Genomic DNA, 17,608 nt, shown 5'->3' on the forward strand with positions numbered 1-17,608 from the left:
AAATGAGGTAAAATGGATTTCCTGCATTAAAACCCCTAGGAGCGCTGCCTCTGGTTGAAAAATTTTTGGTTCACTTATGGCCTTATACAGCTTGTTGAGTGTGGTCTTAGTACAAGCATCGATTTGTGGTGGTAAATAGACAGCTACGAAAAATATAGATGAAATCTCTCTTGACAAATAGTATGGTCAACACAGCTTACCATGAGGTATTCTAACTCAGGCGAGCAGAACCTCGAGACTTCCTTAATATTAGAGATCGAGCACCAGCTGTTGTTAACAAAGAGACACACACCAACCTCCTTGAGCTTACCGGAGGCTGCCATTCTGTCCTGCCGATGCATAGCAAAACCACCCTAGTTGTATATTATCCATGTCCTTGTTCAGCCAAGTTTCCGAGAAACATAGGATATTTCAGTTCTTCAGGTCCTGTTGATTGGATAGTCTTGAACAGAGTCCAGTTCGTTCTCCAGTGATTGTATATTTGCAAATAGAACAGAGGATGGAAGCGGTTTATTTCCTCGCCACCGTAGTTTCATCAGGGTGCCTGCACGTCGGCCTCTATAGCGCCGTCTCTTTCTCTTCCGAGTGTCGGGGATTAGGCCCACGACTTGTTGAGATACAAATCTTCATCCAAATTGAGTTGAGTGATCACTGTTCTGATGTCCAGAAACTATTTTCAGTCATAGGAAACGATGGCGAAAACAATATGTACAAAAAAAGTTACGATCAGCGCAAAAAATAACAGAATTGGTCAGGATCCCGTAAAACAGCCGCTATACATTCCAGCGCCATTCTAAGGTTAGGATTGCGGGTTAGGGTTGACCCAGGACGGTGGAATGAAGCTAGGGTTAGGGCTAAGGATAGGGTTACTGCTGGGAGTACATTATTTATTTATCTCGCTCATTCATTCTCACATTCACTGCTGTGTGTATGATGACCGTGAACAAAGCCCTGTGCCTAATGAAGACTATCCTCTATCAGCTGTAATATACTGTCTCCTTGTGGGAAACCTTTATAACTGCAGTATTAATCATATTATAATGAATGGGTGTTCTGCTTTTTGCATGGATTTGAAAACTTGTGCTGGTGTACTTAATTTGCTTTTATACTTTGGTTCTATACATCACAAATAATACTTTATAGATATAAAACAAGCAATCAAATAATTCAGTGTTTTGTATAGTGTTCCATACACCAAACTGATATCTACTAACTGGACATTATTATAAACAATGGTTTAGCCTACTAATAATATTTAACGTCAGATGGAAATTCAAAGTTGCCGTTTTCCATAAAATAAGGTTCTACCGAGATTTGAACTCGGATCGCTGGATTCAAAGTCCAGAGTGCTAACCATTACACCATAGAACCTTGCTGCGCATGTCTATTGAAATTCAGAAATATAAACATGATCGATGACAGTGTTGATTAAATGTGGATATGATATAGATGTAAAATTCTATTTCGGATGATTATATTTGCTTATCCCATAGTCAGACCCAGCCAACCAATATTTACCGGTGTCTGGTAGCAGACAAATCATTTAATCACCATTTGAATGCAATTGCAATACCACAAATGAACGGGAGGCGGCAACCTGTGCTCATCATCAAAGACAGACTTCCTTTCAAAGAAAGCCCATGTGTCCAAGGTGAAAACAGAATGATTTGGGAGCTTTGACAAATGGTAATGCAATGAAATGTTATATCTTAAAATGTGTTTTAATCTGCTTGTTACTGTAGCTAGTAGACAAAATACATATTAAATGTAGCCTATATAAAGTGCATAGATAAAGAGATACTGTATGTCAATGGCCATTTCAATTTGTTTGACAAATATAAGCCTAAAACCATAATTGGTGGGAATGGCCATAAAAAGTTTTTCTAGGTGTGTGAAAAGAACAGGTCGCACTCTAAGCCTAATACCATGTGTAATGAATGACAGAGCAGGGTGAAGCTGATGTCATTTGCAAGTCAATGTATCCTCCTCCTGCAGAGTGTGTTAGAATGCAATATGAATTGCTCATGCCAAGGTACTGTTTCGCACTGGACTGTATTAAGGTACAATGTGAAAAAATACACTGTTATCTTGTTCATACAGAGAACAAGAGAAACTGAGAATATTGCCATCAAAGAGAGCAATACAGTATGCCAGATATTGACAATGACCACTTCATAGATCGTAATAGGCCTGCATGTTCATAGTCATATTACATAAATATTGTGTTGTTAAACTAAGGGAATCGTATTTTTGTAGTGACACATGGTTTATTCCAAAGACAAAATGTGTAGGTTGTTTTTGGTTGAGCAATGCCTTCTGTTTGTGTTCGCATCAACAAAGAACAATGAACAAGTATATTTAAAAAGCCAACATTCTATCACTCTTACATACCATTAGACTTTATGTAACTAAGTCATTGATGCGGATGTGGTTTACTGTTTCAATTGGTAGTGTAGTATGTACGTACAGTACAGCATCATACTGCATCAGGAATGTGAGGGACTGTTGAGTGGGGATTGCAACATGAAAGGAGAGCAGTGGAATTCCTAAGATCCCAGATACACATGCCTGCGGGTGTTAATGTGCCCGAGTCTGTGTCAGGTGTGTGTGTGTTTTGTGAGTTTGTGTGTGTTTTGTGTTAATGAGTGCATGAACGTGTGTCTGTGTGTGTGTGTGTGTGTGTGTGTGTGTGTGTGTGTGTGTGTGTGTGTGTGTGGCTACTGATGTGGGTAATTACCCCTTCTTTCCCCCCAGAGGTCAGGAGGAGAGAGAGGAGGGGGGATGGGAGGGATGGAGGGAATGGCAGGAGGGGGGCAGGTTCCCAGGGGAGGAGAGACCGATAAATCACTGTGCTGTCTCTGTGCTGACACCAGGCTTGTCTGCTGGGGGGAGACTCACAACAACACTGTGGCCTTGTCTCTCTGTCACTCACCCCCATGCTGGGCAGGAGCCATCCCCATGCTGCCCTAATATAGGAGAGGGAGGGGTGGTGGGCATTGGGTACCCAGCACCCATTGGTTCAATATGATATCTCATTTTATAATTTGTATTAATTTGAGAGAGATGTACAAAAACAGACTAGTTCGATGTTGAAAACATGATATGAGCTTTTACATTTAACCTTTATTTAACTGTGAGCTACAGATGCAGTCAAATATATTGGTACCCTTGCATAATTCACTATTTCTTCTAAAATAAGTTGAAATTTAAAAAACTGTTGGTGTTTACACCTGTATTTGTTTTTATTTACAACTGCACAGGACAAACTATAATTCAATCAAAACACTTCAAAGTAAAAAATCACCTGGACTAAATTATAAATCATTTGAAATAATTTGGTTGGAGGCAATGATTCCCGTTTACTGTGTAATTTATCTAAACTGTGGCAAGTTGCATGTGCCTACAGGGTAAAATGGTCATTCATCCATTTGAAAATAAAAAGCAGAACATTCTGCTCCATTGCAGTCCATTGTGAAGTGCAAGGGTGCCAATATATTTCACAGCATCTGTAGGTCATTTTATGTGTGTTTTTGCAGACAAAAAACTGGTTGTTGCATCTTCACAATTCCTCAAACACAACCACTCCCTCTTGGTGTTCTTTTGGCTGCTGATATTTGTAGTTTAGTAGTAGTTTGCCTTGCTTTTAATGTTGAGTACAAACCCTGCCAAATGCAGTTTTACAAGGATGCTGCAGGCAGTTTCTATTGCTTGAAGACAGGTGTGTGTGTGTGTGTGTGTGTGTGTGTGTGTGTGTGTGTGTGTGTGTGTGTGTGTGTGTGTGTGTGTGTGTGTGTGTGTGTGTGTGTGTGTGTGTGTGTGTGTGTGTGTGTGTGTGTGTGTGTTTAATATCAAAACAGTGCAGTTGAGTTGATTGTATAGCCCGTATCTTTTCAACAGGACATTTTCCTAAAAACAAAAGAGCTTCTTCCATAACGATGGGGTGGTGACTGAGGACTGAGGACATGTGAAAGGAGGAGTGTGCTTTAGTGACCACAGTGCACTGGGACCTGCAGGCCTCAATCAGACCCCAGTCAGTATCATCCCTCCCTGGGCTGACCTGCCAATAGCAATAATGTATGTCCTTCACTTATCACATTCTATCATCTATTATTATGCCTCCCCCAGAACGAAACAACTACCTATACACGCTGTTGCCCGTCCTACCCACTCACCTCCTACATGAAGCATCTCCAAGCAGCAGCCTGCAATACATTGCATTCCTCATGACTTTTTTTCTAATAAATGTGATCCTAGACCCTGGGAGGGAGACCAACAAGCTGCATTAAAATTCATGGGGGAAAAAATTGCAATAAAATATCTCTCTCCCACCCTCCCTCTCTTTCTCTCCCTTTTTCACTCTCTTTTTTTCTACCAGCCTTGCACACTCTCTTTCATTCAATCTCTAACTCTCCCACTGGCTCGTCTTTCTTAGCATCCCCCCTGCTGTCCTTCATCCCTAATTCTCTCTCTCTCTCTCTCTCTCTCTCTCTCTCTCTCTCTCTCTCTCTCTCTCTCTCTCTCTCTCTCTCTCTCTCTCTCTCTCTCTCTCTCTCTCTCTCTCTCTCTTTCTGTATTTTCCACCTCTGGCAGGTTGTGATTTCCACTGTCAGAAAATTGCTTTTTCAATATCTGTCTCTCTAATTATGAGGCCTGCTAAAGGGGTCCTGCCACCAGAATACCAATAAATGTCTCTAGGATTTTTCCTCTTTTAAAGAATAGTTTTGAAGGAACAAACAATGCACAGTGAAATCTTATAATGTAAGATTAAAATCTGTTTAAATTTCTTAGGCCTATGAAAGCTTATCAGTATACAGGCTATAGGTCTCCTGCTGTAGCCATTCACTAAACCCTAAACCTCAACTAAATCTTGTAATAAATCATGTGGAAATTGAGCAAGTTGAGGTGACTAAAACTGCTTGGAGTAACCCTGGATTGTAAACTGTCATGGTGAAAACACGTTGATACAACAGTAGCTAAGATGGGGAGAAGTCTGTCCATAATAAAGCGCTGCTCTGCCTTTTTAACAACACTATCAACAAGGCAGGTCCTACAGGCTCTAGTTTTGTCACATCTGGACTACTGTTCAGTTGTGTGGTCAGGTGCCACAAAGAGGGACCTCGGAAAATTACAATTGGCTCAGAACAGGGCAGCACGGCTGGCCCTTAAATGTACACGGAGTACTAGCATTAATAATATGCATGTAAATCTCTCATGGCTCAAAGTGGAGGACAGATTAACTTCATCACTACTTGTTTTTGTAAGAAGTGTTGACATGCTGAATGCACCGAGGTGTCTGTTTAAACTACTAGCACACAGCTCGGACACCTATGCATACCCCACAAGACATGCCACCAAAGGTCTCTTCACAATCCTCAAGACAAGAACATACTATGGGAGGCACACAGTACTACATAGAGCCATGGCTATGTGGAATTCTATTCCACATCAGGTAACTGATGCAAGCAGTAGAATCATATTTTAAAAAACAGATAAAAATACACAGGGACTGTGAAGAGACAAACACACAGGCACAGACACACATATCCATGATAAGACACGCACTCTACACAGAAGTACACATAGATTTTGTATTGTAGATATGTGATAGCAGAGTAGTGGCCTGAGGTAACACACTTAATGTGTCGTGAAAAGTGTTATGAAATGTAATGTCATGTAATATTTTGAATTGTATATAACTGCCTTAATGTTGCTTTAAGCCAAGATGAGTAGCTGCTTCCTTTCAATACCTTTGTTTGTGAGGTGGAATGCTCTTTACTTATGTTCATTGTTTATTTGAGATGTCCATAAATGAACATGACCTAGATCTTGAATATAATATTCTCATAGGGGCTGCCAACCTTTTTTTTTCTATTCAGCGTGAATACAAATATAGATATATTATGCAACATTAAAGATTTGTGCAACGACAGACGATTTGTGGGAGAGGAAATAAGGTATTTGAATACTGTAGGTCTACCCAACAACTCTGCTTTATTCATCACTATCACTTCTAATACTCTAAAGGGTTAAATTGTCCTCTCAGCCGTTTCTGTGTACTTGATTGACGTTTGGAGCACTATGATGGCAGAATCCTCCAATCAACAAACGGTCAGTGTACCCACGTGGGTATTCTCAATACTCATTGGTTACTTGCATCAGTGTTGATTGTGGATGTGTCGAGCCCCACGTGGAGATTTTATTCAATCATTGAACAATTCCATTGCACCCCCTCTTTCTATTGAACATTTTACAGGTACTGTATATAAAATAATAGCATTGTTAATATAGGAGTCTCAAATTACCCAAAAATACAATACAAAGGGGGGTTCAATTATATGGCTACACGAATTAACAGATTTGAGAAAATTATGATGAGAAAATTAACAAGGATGTTTATTTTACTAATATCATTCGACTATTTATACAAGAGCACTGGTCAGAAATGGTTTAGCTCTAAAAAAAAAAACAGTTTTGGCCTTAAAATGTTTAGGATTCATCTGTCATTAGACTAGGTAGACTTGATGCTGTTCATAAATAAGGAAAGAAAGGCTAAACCTTGGATCCAGTCGTAGGCTGGCTTGATCAACAGGATAGAAATATTCCCCCTTATCATTCTGTCTCAACAAATGTTTCTCTCTCAAGAAAACAACTCATAGCTATGTCCCATTGAAGATCAGGCGAGGATCAGAAAAGGAGGGAGTGAGGGAAGCAAAGCGAAAGGAGTAGGCTAGTATAGAGCAACCAACGAGACAAAAGAGACTGCATTGAATGTGGTGGTTTCCGTCTCGGAAGCCACATAATATAGCCACATTTTCTCTTTATTCTAGACGGTGAGAATACACCGGGGAGGGGACCATTTACTTGAAGAGAAGGTGAAATTCTACTCTTTCGAAGTGCGTAGTCACGAGGACTCTAAACATCTAGTCGTGGACCGGGTGCATCTTTACTACATCGAGTGTTCTTTTTCTGTGGGTTGGAGATCGACCAGAACAAAGGGAGTCTTGAGCAAGGAGTGAGTGAGTGAGCAAGCCGAGACCCATTAGTCATTACCGCCTCTGAAACCAGGCCAAATGCGTCTCTGAAATCGACAATATACAGTTTTCTCAATTTTTGTCCGAATATTTTTGCCAATAAGAGGAAGAAGATTTAAAAAAGCATCAATCGGCGCCCAAAATGTTTCCTCAAAATCGACCCCCGGTAAGTAGGCTAATATTAACATGTAACATTCGGTAATTGCTTTCTTCCAGCTATTCTATAAAGCCACAGCGATCCAGAAATTCTTATTAAACCCTTATTTGTCTATTGAAGAGAGTTTATTTGAAAACAGTGAATCAACTTGAGTAAGAATGCATACAGAGGTGCCGTGCCATAAACTTACTACATGAGGGATTGTTACATTGTATCTCTTTGTCATTGTGTCCATGCTATTTGTATCCGGAATTCCTTTGTGGGCATGTTTGTCAAAAAGTAACACATGCTGCAGTATTGTAAACCCTTAGTCAATCTACGTTTAACATTTGAAAGATGGGGGGTGTAAACTGAATCCGACATAGGTCAAATATGGGTCTGTTATTATCTACACTAAGCAGAGGGGATTTATTCTGTCAGAATTTGGCAATTCTCAAAACAAGCATTTTGTGAACCTCCTTGTGTGCGAATTCTGGTCTCCTGTTCTTGGTATTAACTTTCAAGTGTCAAATTAGACCATTCTACCACGAGTTATCCCAAAAGCTATACCGTACTTGTCTAGGTTTGTTTGTCCTTTCCACACTCAGCAATCTATTTGAGAGGTGAGTCAGCTATAGGCTTGGGCTATTGACACTTACTAATGACCTACCCCAGTAAAGTGTCACGCATTGTTTTCAAGAATTAGTTTTTCTCTCTTGCATTCATCTCATTGCTGATGTATTTGCTTTTGATTGTTTGATTTGAACACAAGTATCTGGCAGTCTATAAATGAGGCCTGGACACCCATTATTAGGAACTGCAATCTGAATTGACTTTGAATTGTTAACTAAATATTTGTGCTATAAACTCAGCCCATGTCACATTGTGTAAAATAGTGTTTTAGATGTACCAGTTCTGTGGAATCAATACAAAATGTCAACAGGCAGGAGGGCAAAAACACTGTACATGCCATTCATATAAAGTAGCCTATCAAAAAAGCTCCTATTTGAAAACCGAGTAACCCTTGTCCCTCCCTCATGCAACCATATACTCCACCCTGAGGGAAAGTGCTTTCACATTCATGTGCTCCTAGGGATGGAGATTAAGCTGCTAAGTATGACACCATGGTCAATGGTCAGAGGCAAGGTGAAGGGCAGAGGTTGATGGGGCACCATTGTCCTTAGAACACATGTAGGCTGTGGCTAGGACCCGACATTATCAGGGGAAGTTCTTACCTTTTCCCTTAACACCATTTCTAATCAATGAAACCTTGTACGTTTGATAGTAGTTGAAGTGGGTTCAAATGAATTCTACAAGTCATTTTGATTGGAACTCTTTTCCGCTGCCTCCTGAAAGGAAATTGTACCTCTCCAGATTCTGTTTTCTCTCCATACCATGCCCATAGTACCCTAACAGAACAGATCTACACAGACCTTGTGTTTCCCCCAGCCCAGCCAGCTGTGCAGCTGACTGACTAGAGGGAGAGAACTCAACAGAACGTGGGGCTGTGGTTCCAATCCCTTTCATCCACCAACTCCGCAGTCCACAATACATCCCCCGGGAAGCTAGCTACCAACCACAGCTCAAATGTATGGTTATGCATCCTGGAGGGGGAGAGAAAGCATGCGTTCGGTTTCAGTTCAACCACAACAGACTTGAAACACTGTGAAAGCTTGTCGCTCCAAAGTCATTGGCTTCCATTAAGGCCTGTTTTGGAAGTCCCAGGGAAACTATATAGTCATTTTATGGATGATTGTTTCTCGAGTTTCTTGTTATGTGGAACGCATGGTAGTGGGTGTATTTCGCTACACCCGCAATAACATCTGCTAAATATGTGTATGTGACCAGTACAATGTGATTTGATGACGTGACAGAATATATAGCCTGAAATGTGCATTCGGTCTTGTCGTTTTTAAAAAACGTCTCAAAACCATCTTTTGTCTGAGGGAAGCCATGAATGAAGTTCAATTGATCTTTAGGTAAACACCTGAGATGCAGAAGTCTGAAACATTCTTCCTCATTTGGTTACATAGCAGTGAGCCATTGATTTGATAACCTTCGCTGTGGTGGGCAGACTGCTTAGTGTAGTCTGACACTGGTGACCAGCTCCGCCTTGCAGTTCCTGGAAATCAGCATAATGTGGACTAGTAGTAGAGTTATCAGCACTGCTGTCCTCAATGCTTAGCATCCAGTTCCCTTTAGGTCAGATCACTTAATGAAACACAGCTAGGTCAATGCTCCACTACATAGGTCAGGCTGTAGAGTGTAGATGATCTACCATCACACCTAATGATTAAGAGACCTGTCACTCAGTCACAGGAGAGGAAATCTGGCCTCCTGAGGATTTGAAATCTAAAAAACCATCATCACCTCCACCAGCTTCGAAGCTCCCTAATAGTGCTTTGGGGCATTTCCATGTAAAATGACCCATGAGCACCAGGGCATGTCCATGTAAAAGGACCCATGAGCACCAACTTGTGAAGTTCATAGGAGCACATACAGTTGGTGTCAAATGAAAGCTGAGTATATTGTTGGGAAAAGTGTATATATACCCTTTTCAACCATTTTCCATCCCCAAAAATGTCATGAGCATTGCTTTGATTTCTGCTCAAACAGATGGAAAAGGGGTCTTAGAAAAAACACATGGGGCCGATGAGAAAAAAACTTAAGGTGTTAGAAATGTTGTAGTGAAGACCACTATCAACAATTTTTATATTTAGCTTTGCACAAATTATTTGCCTTGTGTAAGTTTTAAGAAATATTGCCTGGTGTAAAGTCATTCTGTTACCAAAAAAACTTGTGTATTTATTTTACCAAAAGGTAACGTGTAGTATGTAAAGAAAGAAAATAAGTGAGCCTCCACCCCCAACCTTCCACCCCATTCCCCCAACCCCACCCATCCAACATGTCTCCATCCATTCCCCCAACCCCACCCATCCAACATGTCTCTATCCATTCCCCCAACCCCACCCATCCAACATGTCTCTATCCATTCCCCCAACCCCACCCATCCAACATGTCTCTATCCATTCCCCCAACCCCACCCATCCAACATGTCTCTATCCATTCCCCCAACCCCACCCATCCAACATGTCTCCATCCATTCCCCCCAACCCCACCCATCCAACATGTCTCCATCCATTCCCCCAACCCCACCCATCCAACATGTCTCCATCCATTCCCCCAACCCCACCCATCCAACATGTCTCTATCCATTCCCCCAACCCCACCCATCCAACATGTCTCCATCCATTCCCCCAACCCCACCCATCCAACATGTCTCTATCCATTCCCCCAACCCCACCCATCCAACATGTCTCTATCCATTCCCCCAACCCCACCCATCCAACATGTCTCTATCCATTCCCCCAACCCCACCCATCCAACATGTCTCCATCCATTCCACCAACCCCACCCATCCAACATGTCTCCATCCAATCCCCCCAACCAGGAAAACCATGTTTTTCACCCCTTCTTATCCTCCCTAGCAACTAGGGTTGCTTGTCCGCCACACCTCCCCCTGTACTGTACTGAACTTTACTCTATTGTACTGAACTCTATAACAATAGCTTTTTTTTGCAAAAGAAAATGTTTCTCAAGCAAGAATTTCACTAGGACTGTCTGGGAGTGGTCTGAGTGGGGAGGGGAAAACTAGCTGTTATTGCCAGATAGGTTTGGAACTCTTTGTTATTGGTCTATTGACCATTTATAAACTGGGAGGTTCGAGCCCTGAATGCTGATTGGCTGACAGCTGTGGCATATCAGACCGTATACCACAGTATGACAAAATATTTATTTTTACTGCTCTAATTATGTTGGTAACCAGTTTATAATAGCAATAAGGCACCTCGGGGATGTGATATATGGCCAATATACCACGGCTAAGGGCTGTGTCCAGGCGTTGCATCGTGCGTAAATAAAAGCCCTTAGCCATGGTATATTGGCCATATACCACAGCTCCTTGGGTCTTATTGCTTAAATGTACCACCTGGTGATGTCACCAGGCAAGCTGAAACTCCCGCCCATACAAACCTGCTGTGTAGATTCTATTTTCAAACAGCAACTATCAGAAAATAAAAATTAGCAAATTCTTTCACACTTTTACATTGTTGGTTTCATCAGCTGTTGTAAAATATTTAACAAAACACAGGAAAACAGCATTTTGACTGCAAGGGGGCTTGTGTTTGGAAATTTTATTTGGAAATATTTAAAAGTAGTCATTGTGTGTTGAGTTGTATGGTTTGTTTAACTTTGCAATCTATGGTTTTACAAGTGAAATATTGGAGTCATTCTGTTATCGTGGCATTGCACTTCATAATCAGTCTTTATGTACATGTATCCCCCCCCCCCCCTCATCCTCTGAGGTCCAGTAAATATGCCAGCAGGCTCTTGGAGTTCTGTTGGCCCAGTCAGCAGATCCTCCTGCTTTCCCATCAGGCCCTGATTGATCTAGGACTCCCACTGGGCTGATTCTGGAAGGATCCGCTTCAGCAGGGCTGGGCTGGGGAGGGAAGGGCTGAGAGGAAAGGGCTGTGGAAAGCACAGAGGCAGGCAGAAGGACAGAGGGAGGGATGCCTCGCCCCCACAGACCCAGCGTGAGTGCGGCACTTCCTGTAACCCAGCTTGCTTTAGCTCTTTATTTCCAGTGTTGTCCTTGAGAGGAGCTCAGCTATCGATTAGACGGCCGCCTGCCTGCCAGTCACAGCCAACAATTATCCTGCACGAGAGAGAAAGGGCAATGGAAAGGTTTCTGGGCTAGGTTTACACCAGTTCTGGAAGTGTGGAGTTTAAGTCTGGGCCATGGAAGGAACAAACAGGCTGTGGGTGGGCTACCTAATGAAGGAAGGCACCTACAGCAATTTACACAGCTGACAACCAAACTGTTCTGCAGCGCTAATGAACTATGACAGCAGGGAAATTTGAATAACGAGATTTCAGGAGGCGAGAGAAGGGGGGGGGAAAGAGAAGAAGAAGAAGAAAGATGTGTGGCGCTAATGAAACGGGTGCCTAGCAGCCCTCCCCTACCTGAGAGAAGAAGTGATAGAGATTACTGGGGCATTTCTCTCACTCACTCACGTCGACAGCAGAGCAGAGAGATGCTGGAGGTTGGGATCAATTGTGAGTGTGCGCGCTTATGTGTCACTCTGCCAGTGAGGTGCTTTAAAATGCAAATAACTGGTTTGTTGTTGACAATCATATTTGAATAATTTGATATGAGGCTTGAACTTCAAACGCGTTCTGCGAGGACAATAAATTGCCATGTTTCACGGTTGTTATGTTTAGTCCCTCGGGGACGCTTGAGTGGTGGGGGGTGGGGGGCTGCTTCCCTGCTATGGTTCTCAGCTGGTGGACTGGGTTAGGTTAGGTCTTTCATGCCTTCCTTCCCACTACTGTGTCCCCAGAGACAGACAGGCAGGCAGGCAGTGGTCCAGCAGAATGGGAGCATGGTGGGTGTTTACTCGTAATGATCTGCTCTGTGGGAAAGCACAGTGTAATTAGCAGGCTGGTTCATTGGCTAGACTGGTTTACAGTTCCTCTGCTGTAGGAGAGTGGGTGGAAGACTGCTGTGCTTAATATAGGACAGACAGGAAGGCTTGCTTCTTTACTTCAGTCACCTTATGTGGAATCATCAGGAAGAATACTTATAATATAGTCAAGCTACTACCTGGCTACCTATGAGGCCAAGGTAATACCCCTAATTAATTACCCAAAACTGTAATTCTTTCAGCCACATTGTGTGTTTACTACCACGTTTACATCCACAGTTTTTATGCACGTAAAGTCATACCGTATCACGCCGGCTGTGATGGAAACAGGAAGTTTCGGTACAATTTTACAAATGCGGACAGACAATTTGTTCGTTCGAAATGGTGGGATCTTTTTTTGTCCAACGAATTATGCGCTGGAAATGCCTTCATGTGTAAATATTGACATAATAACAGTGGTGGAAAAAGTACCCAATTGTCATACTTGAGTAAAAGTAAAGATACCTTAATTGAAAATGACTCAAGTGAAAGTCACTCAGTAAAATACTACTTGAGTAAAAGTCTAAAAGTATTTTGTTTTAAATATACGTAAGTATCAAAAGTAAATGTAATTGCTAAAATATACTTAAGTATCAAAAGTAAAAGTACAAATTTCAAATTCCTCATATTAAGCAATCCAGAATCCATCGTTATTATTTTTTTTACTGATAGCCAGGGGGCAAACTCCAAACTAAGCATGTGTGTTTAATGAGTCCGCCAGATCAGAGGCAGTAGGGATGACCAGTCTGGTTCTCTTGGTAAGTGTGTAAATTGGACCATTTTCCTATCCTGCTAAGTTTTCAAAATGTAACAAGTACTTTTGGGTGTCATGGGGAAACTGTATGGAGTAAAAAATACATTATTTTCTTTAGGAATGTAGTGTATCTGATTTTAAGTACCTTGGCATCATACTTGATTCCAACCTCCTTTTTAAAAAGCAGATGAAAAAGGTAACTCAAATAACCAAATTCAACCTAGCTAATTTCCAATTATTAACGAAATTGTTTGACTACAGAGGTAGCAAATCTACTTCAAATATATGATACTCCCCCACTTAACATATTGCTTGACTAGTTGGGCCCAAGTTTGCTGTACAACTTAAAACCCATTCAGTCTGTGTACAAACAGGCTCTCAAAGTGCTTGATAGGAAGCCCAATAGCCATCATCACTGTTACTTCCTCAGAAAGATCTTGAATACACTGACGCATGTCTTGTATTCAAGATCCTAAAGGGCCTAGCTCCCCTCCACTTAGTACATTTGTTAAACTGAAAACCCATACCCATGGCAGCAGATCCACAAGGTCTGCCATGAGAGGTGACCGACTAAAGGTGCTTTTCCTTAAGGGAACTATACAATCTGCTTTCTCTGAGAGCTTCCCATGTCTAGAACGCACTGCCATCAGACACGCACAACTGCACCGCCTATCACACCTTTACAAAAAACACAAAGACATGGCTAAAGGCCAATCAGACTTGTGAACATAATCCCTAGCTGTGTATTGCCGCTTTCCACATCTGTTGTCTGTAGCTTGTGAGGTGTGGAAACACTTCGTTGCTTTTATGTATTTTGTTTTGTTGCTTTTTGTGATATTACTCTGCCTACATGCTACGTGTTGCTTGTCCTATGTTGTTCTGTCTGCATGCTACGTGTTGCTTGTCCTATGTTGCTCTGCATGTGCTCACTGCTCATTGGGACTGAGGTTGAAATTTAGCCAGCTGGCTAAAACTGGCACTTTTACTGAAACGTTGATTAATGTGCCCTGTAAAAATAAACTCAAATCAACTCAAGTAAAAGTTTTCAAAAATATATAAATACCCCCCAAAAAACAACTAAGAAGTACTTTAAAGTATTTTTACTTAAGTACTTTACAACACTGCATAATAACCATTGTTGTTTTGCTATGTTTTTGGGGAAGAACATTGTTTGCATCCATGAGGTAGCTAGCTTTTTTTTATGACCAGCACTGTAGGTGCGCGAGACAACTTTACCAGCATCATAGCATACGTATCAATGAATCATTGTGACACATGAAATACAAGTGATAGACTATGCAACAACAAAAAAATTACGACCGCGTTAAATTATGTGATGTGCAGTCGTATTCAGGTCCTGATTGGTCAACAAGATTATTTGACACGTTAAATAGTCATTTTTTTGACACGCAAAGACAAACGGCATTCCATAGAAATCCTGGTTGAGAATGAAACGACTGAAAAAATGAACAATGAAAAAGCACAGCAAGTAAGTGAAAGAAATAGGTTTTGATTATGTTTTACTTGTAATGGGGACATGCGTAAATGCCAGCAAAATAAAGTTTTGGTCAGTGTGATGTGTGTGTGTAACCTTTTATTTAACTAGGCAAGTCGGTTAAGAACAAATTCTTATTTACAATGACGGCCTACCCATGCCAAACCTGGACAACGCTGGGCCAATTGTGCGTCGCCCAATGGGACTCCCAATCACGGCTGGATGTGATACAGCCTGGATTCGAACCAGGGACTGTAGTGACACCTCTTGCACTGAGATGCAGTGTCTTAACACACACACGGACGCAGCAGTTTAACTATTTAACTTTACTAGAATGCTTAAAAGGCCGCTAAAATTCTGTTCTAAAATTTGGAGTCATTGCAAATTAATTTGTGCCACTTGTGTTGCCAACCTGGAGCTTGCGAATGGATTTAATAAATAGCCTGTAACCTCAGTTTGTTGTTGTAGCCTTGTTATTGCACAATTATTAATGGGTATGTTTGGTTAATGAAACTGGAAGTTATCGATTGTGATCATGGTCACAGTTCTATTGTATTGCAGATCAGCTGTTATAATGCATTAGATTGACAGTCAGTCAGATTAGGCTACAGGTAAAAAGAACCACTGGCTGCTGTTGACAAGCAGAGGCCTATTCAGTTCATATCCATATTATTCATATTTGATTCAGTGATTGAAATTACGACCCCATTCTCGGTAGCCTATTCCAGCAGGCTATTGGGCAACAGAAGCACTGCTTACCATGAAAATCGCATCGCTATTCATGTTGAATGTCAATTAGAAGTAAGCAAGCTGCTGAATCGTTCATCTTACATCTTGCCTAGGCTACTGTGTGTAGGTTATCTGAAATGAGATGTAGGCCTAAGGGGCTATAGGCTACCTGCATCTAGCTTACTAAACCATGGCAAAGTTGAATTACAATCATAAACCCAGTGTTTAGTCAGTAGGCCTATGCCTATTGAAATGACATGTCAATCTCCCAAACAGGCCATTTATAACAGGTTATAGTTGTAACTTTGGAACATAATAAAGGCACAGTTGCCAGAAAATAGTCTAACATTTGTTTTTTTAAAGTTTAATAAGGGCAAATTATTTTATTTTGTGACATTCAAATTTGTTTTAGTCACATTTAGCTCGCAATAATTATTTTGATGTAAAACCGAATTTCGCATCTTAGGTCGTTAAAGTTAAATCGAGGTTCCTTCTTAATTCGGTCGATAATGTTACAGAAAAAGGGTTTATTGGCTAACTGTGGCAACTCCTCTCTTGCGGCAAAAGTTTTTGGGGGGGCTAATTTTCAGACCTTGTGGGCGAGTTTGAGTAGTCAACCCTGCATGCAGGGAATGCCACACAGTTCCATAGCGAGTGTGTGTGTGTGTCCTTTGTGTGTTGTGTGTTTCTCTGCGCATGTGTGTGCCTGCATGGTGTCTTTTTTTCTATGTGCATGTCTCCCTCACTGTGTGTGTGTGTGTGTGTGTGTGTGTGTGTTTGCATGGTGTCTTTTTTTCTATGTGCATGTCTCCCTCACTGTGTGTGTGTGTGTGTGTGTGTGTGTGTGCGCGTTAGCAAGTAGGCCATTTTAATAGCAGCCAGACTCTCTATATGAAGCATCAGTAGTTTTCAGCAGGCTGTGTTTGCTGCCCTGCCAGCCTAGCTCCAGTCCAGCGCAGTCCTTCCTGGCTGGGAATCATGTCAACCCGGATGGCCCTGTTGGGCTTCCTCCTGCCTATTTAAAGGCCCATTGTAGACAATTTAGGCTTGATTTAGAGCCATTACGGTCCCGAGATGCCTCCACCTCCCCTCTCTTCCATTCCACCTCTTCACTCCTCCTTCCCATCACTCTACCTTTCCCAGCCTGGGCCTGATTTAATTACTACATTATTGATTTATATAATTTAAGTATCATACACCTACCGTTGCCCAGCCCACATGGGTTTACAAGACACTACTGAACAAAATAAAATTTTGCAAATTCTGCCCATACAATTGACTTGCTGAGCTTGACCAGGGCAGATTACTAGGGGACTCGGGGGAAGGAGGTGGCTGATCAGATGGCAGCCTGACTCTGCCTATGGCTTCTTTACAGGGATGGTGCCCTTTAGCCTCTGGATCTGAACTGTACTGCTCTTCCTGGCAGGATGGAAAGCACATGGCTGTTTTTGAGCTCGGCACACTCCCTGCCTTCCTATAAGGACAAACAGGACCAGTTGGAGTAATCAGAGGGATTGTATTGTACTGGAGAATAAATGTAGAGTTGAAGAGATCACTGTCTCTATCTGTTTGCCTGCCTCCCTGGCTGGGTTGGTGATTGAGTAATCCCATGGTGGCCAGGTCTACAGTGTGACCTCTGACATCACACACTAAACCAGAGCAGCTGACCAGCGAGGTAGAGGGGTCAGAGTCATCTGACTGACCGCTAATGAAGGGTCAGCTCTGCGCCGCAGCGCTCCACTCTTTCATGTTGTTTCCATGAGGGGCCACAGGGGTCTGCTGAGTGCCTGCATGTATCTACTCTGACATTGGCCTGAATCATAACAGGCCCTGTGCTTAGGAGCCAGAATGGCTGATGTTACCAGAAGCCAAGGCAGAAGTTTCCTGTCTTAATACATTTCCCCCATCGCTGAACGTAACTACACTCCACTACTGGGT

The 17,608-nt window shown here is 42.0% G+C and overlaps 1 protein-coding gene and 1 non-coding gene across 5 annotated transcripts in view; one reads left to right on the forward strand and one right to left on the reverse strand.

Annotated features, from left to right (window-relative positions):
• Positions 1-1,299: 1,299 nt before the first annotated feature.
• On the reverse strand, positions 1,300-1,371 carry trnaq-uug (transfer RNA glutamine (anticodon UUG)). Its single transcript has one exon. It is a non-coding gene; the product is annotated as a tRNA-Gln (tRNA).
• Positions 1,372-6,627: 5,256 nt separating this feature from the next.
• The window catches only part of LOC106613798 (transducin-like enhancer protein 1), a 39,374-nt gene continuing 28,393 nt past the window's right edge, over positions 6,628-17,608 (forward strand). For 2 of the 4 annotated variants that reach the window (XM_014216416.2, XM_014216417.2), the window contains exon 1: positions 6,629-7,197. In XM_014216416.2, the coding sequence (XP_014071891.1) occupies positions 7,174-7,197 (24 nt within the window). In that variant the 5' untranslated portion in view covers positions 6,629-7,173. Of the gene's footprint in view, positions 7,198-17,608 lie in introns of all 4 variants that reach the window. The other 2 variants (XM_014216418.2, XM_014216419.2) reach the window with 2 other exon arrangements.

This window comes from Salmo salar, chromosome ssa10 (genome assembly GCF_905237065.1).
Source record: "Salmo salar chromosome ssa10, Ssal_v3.1, whole genome shotgun sequence".
Taxonomy (NCBI): Eukaryota; Metazoa; Chordata; class Actinopteri; order Salmoniformes; family Salmonidae; genus Salmo; species Salmo salar.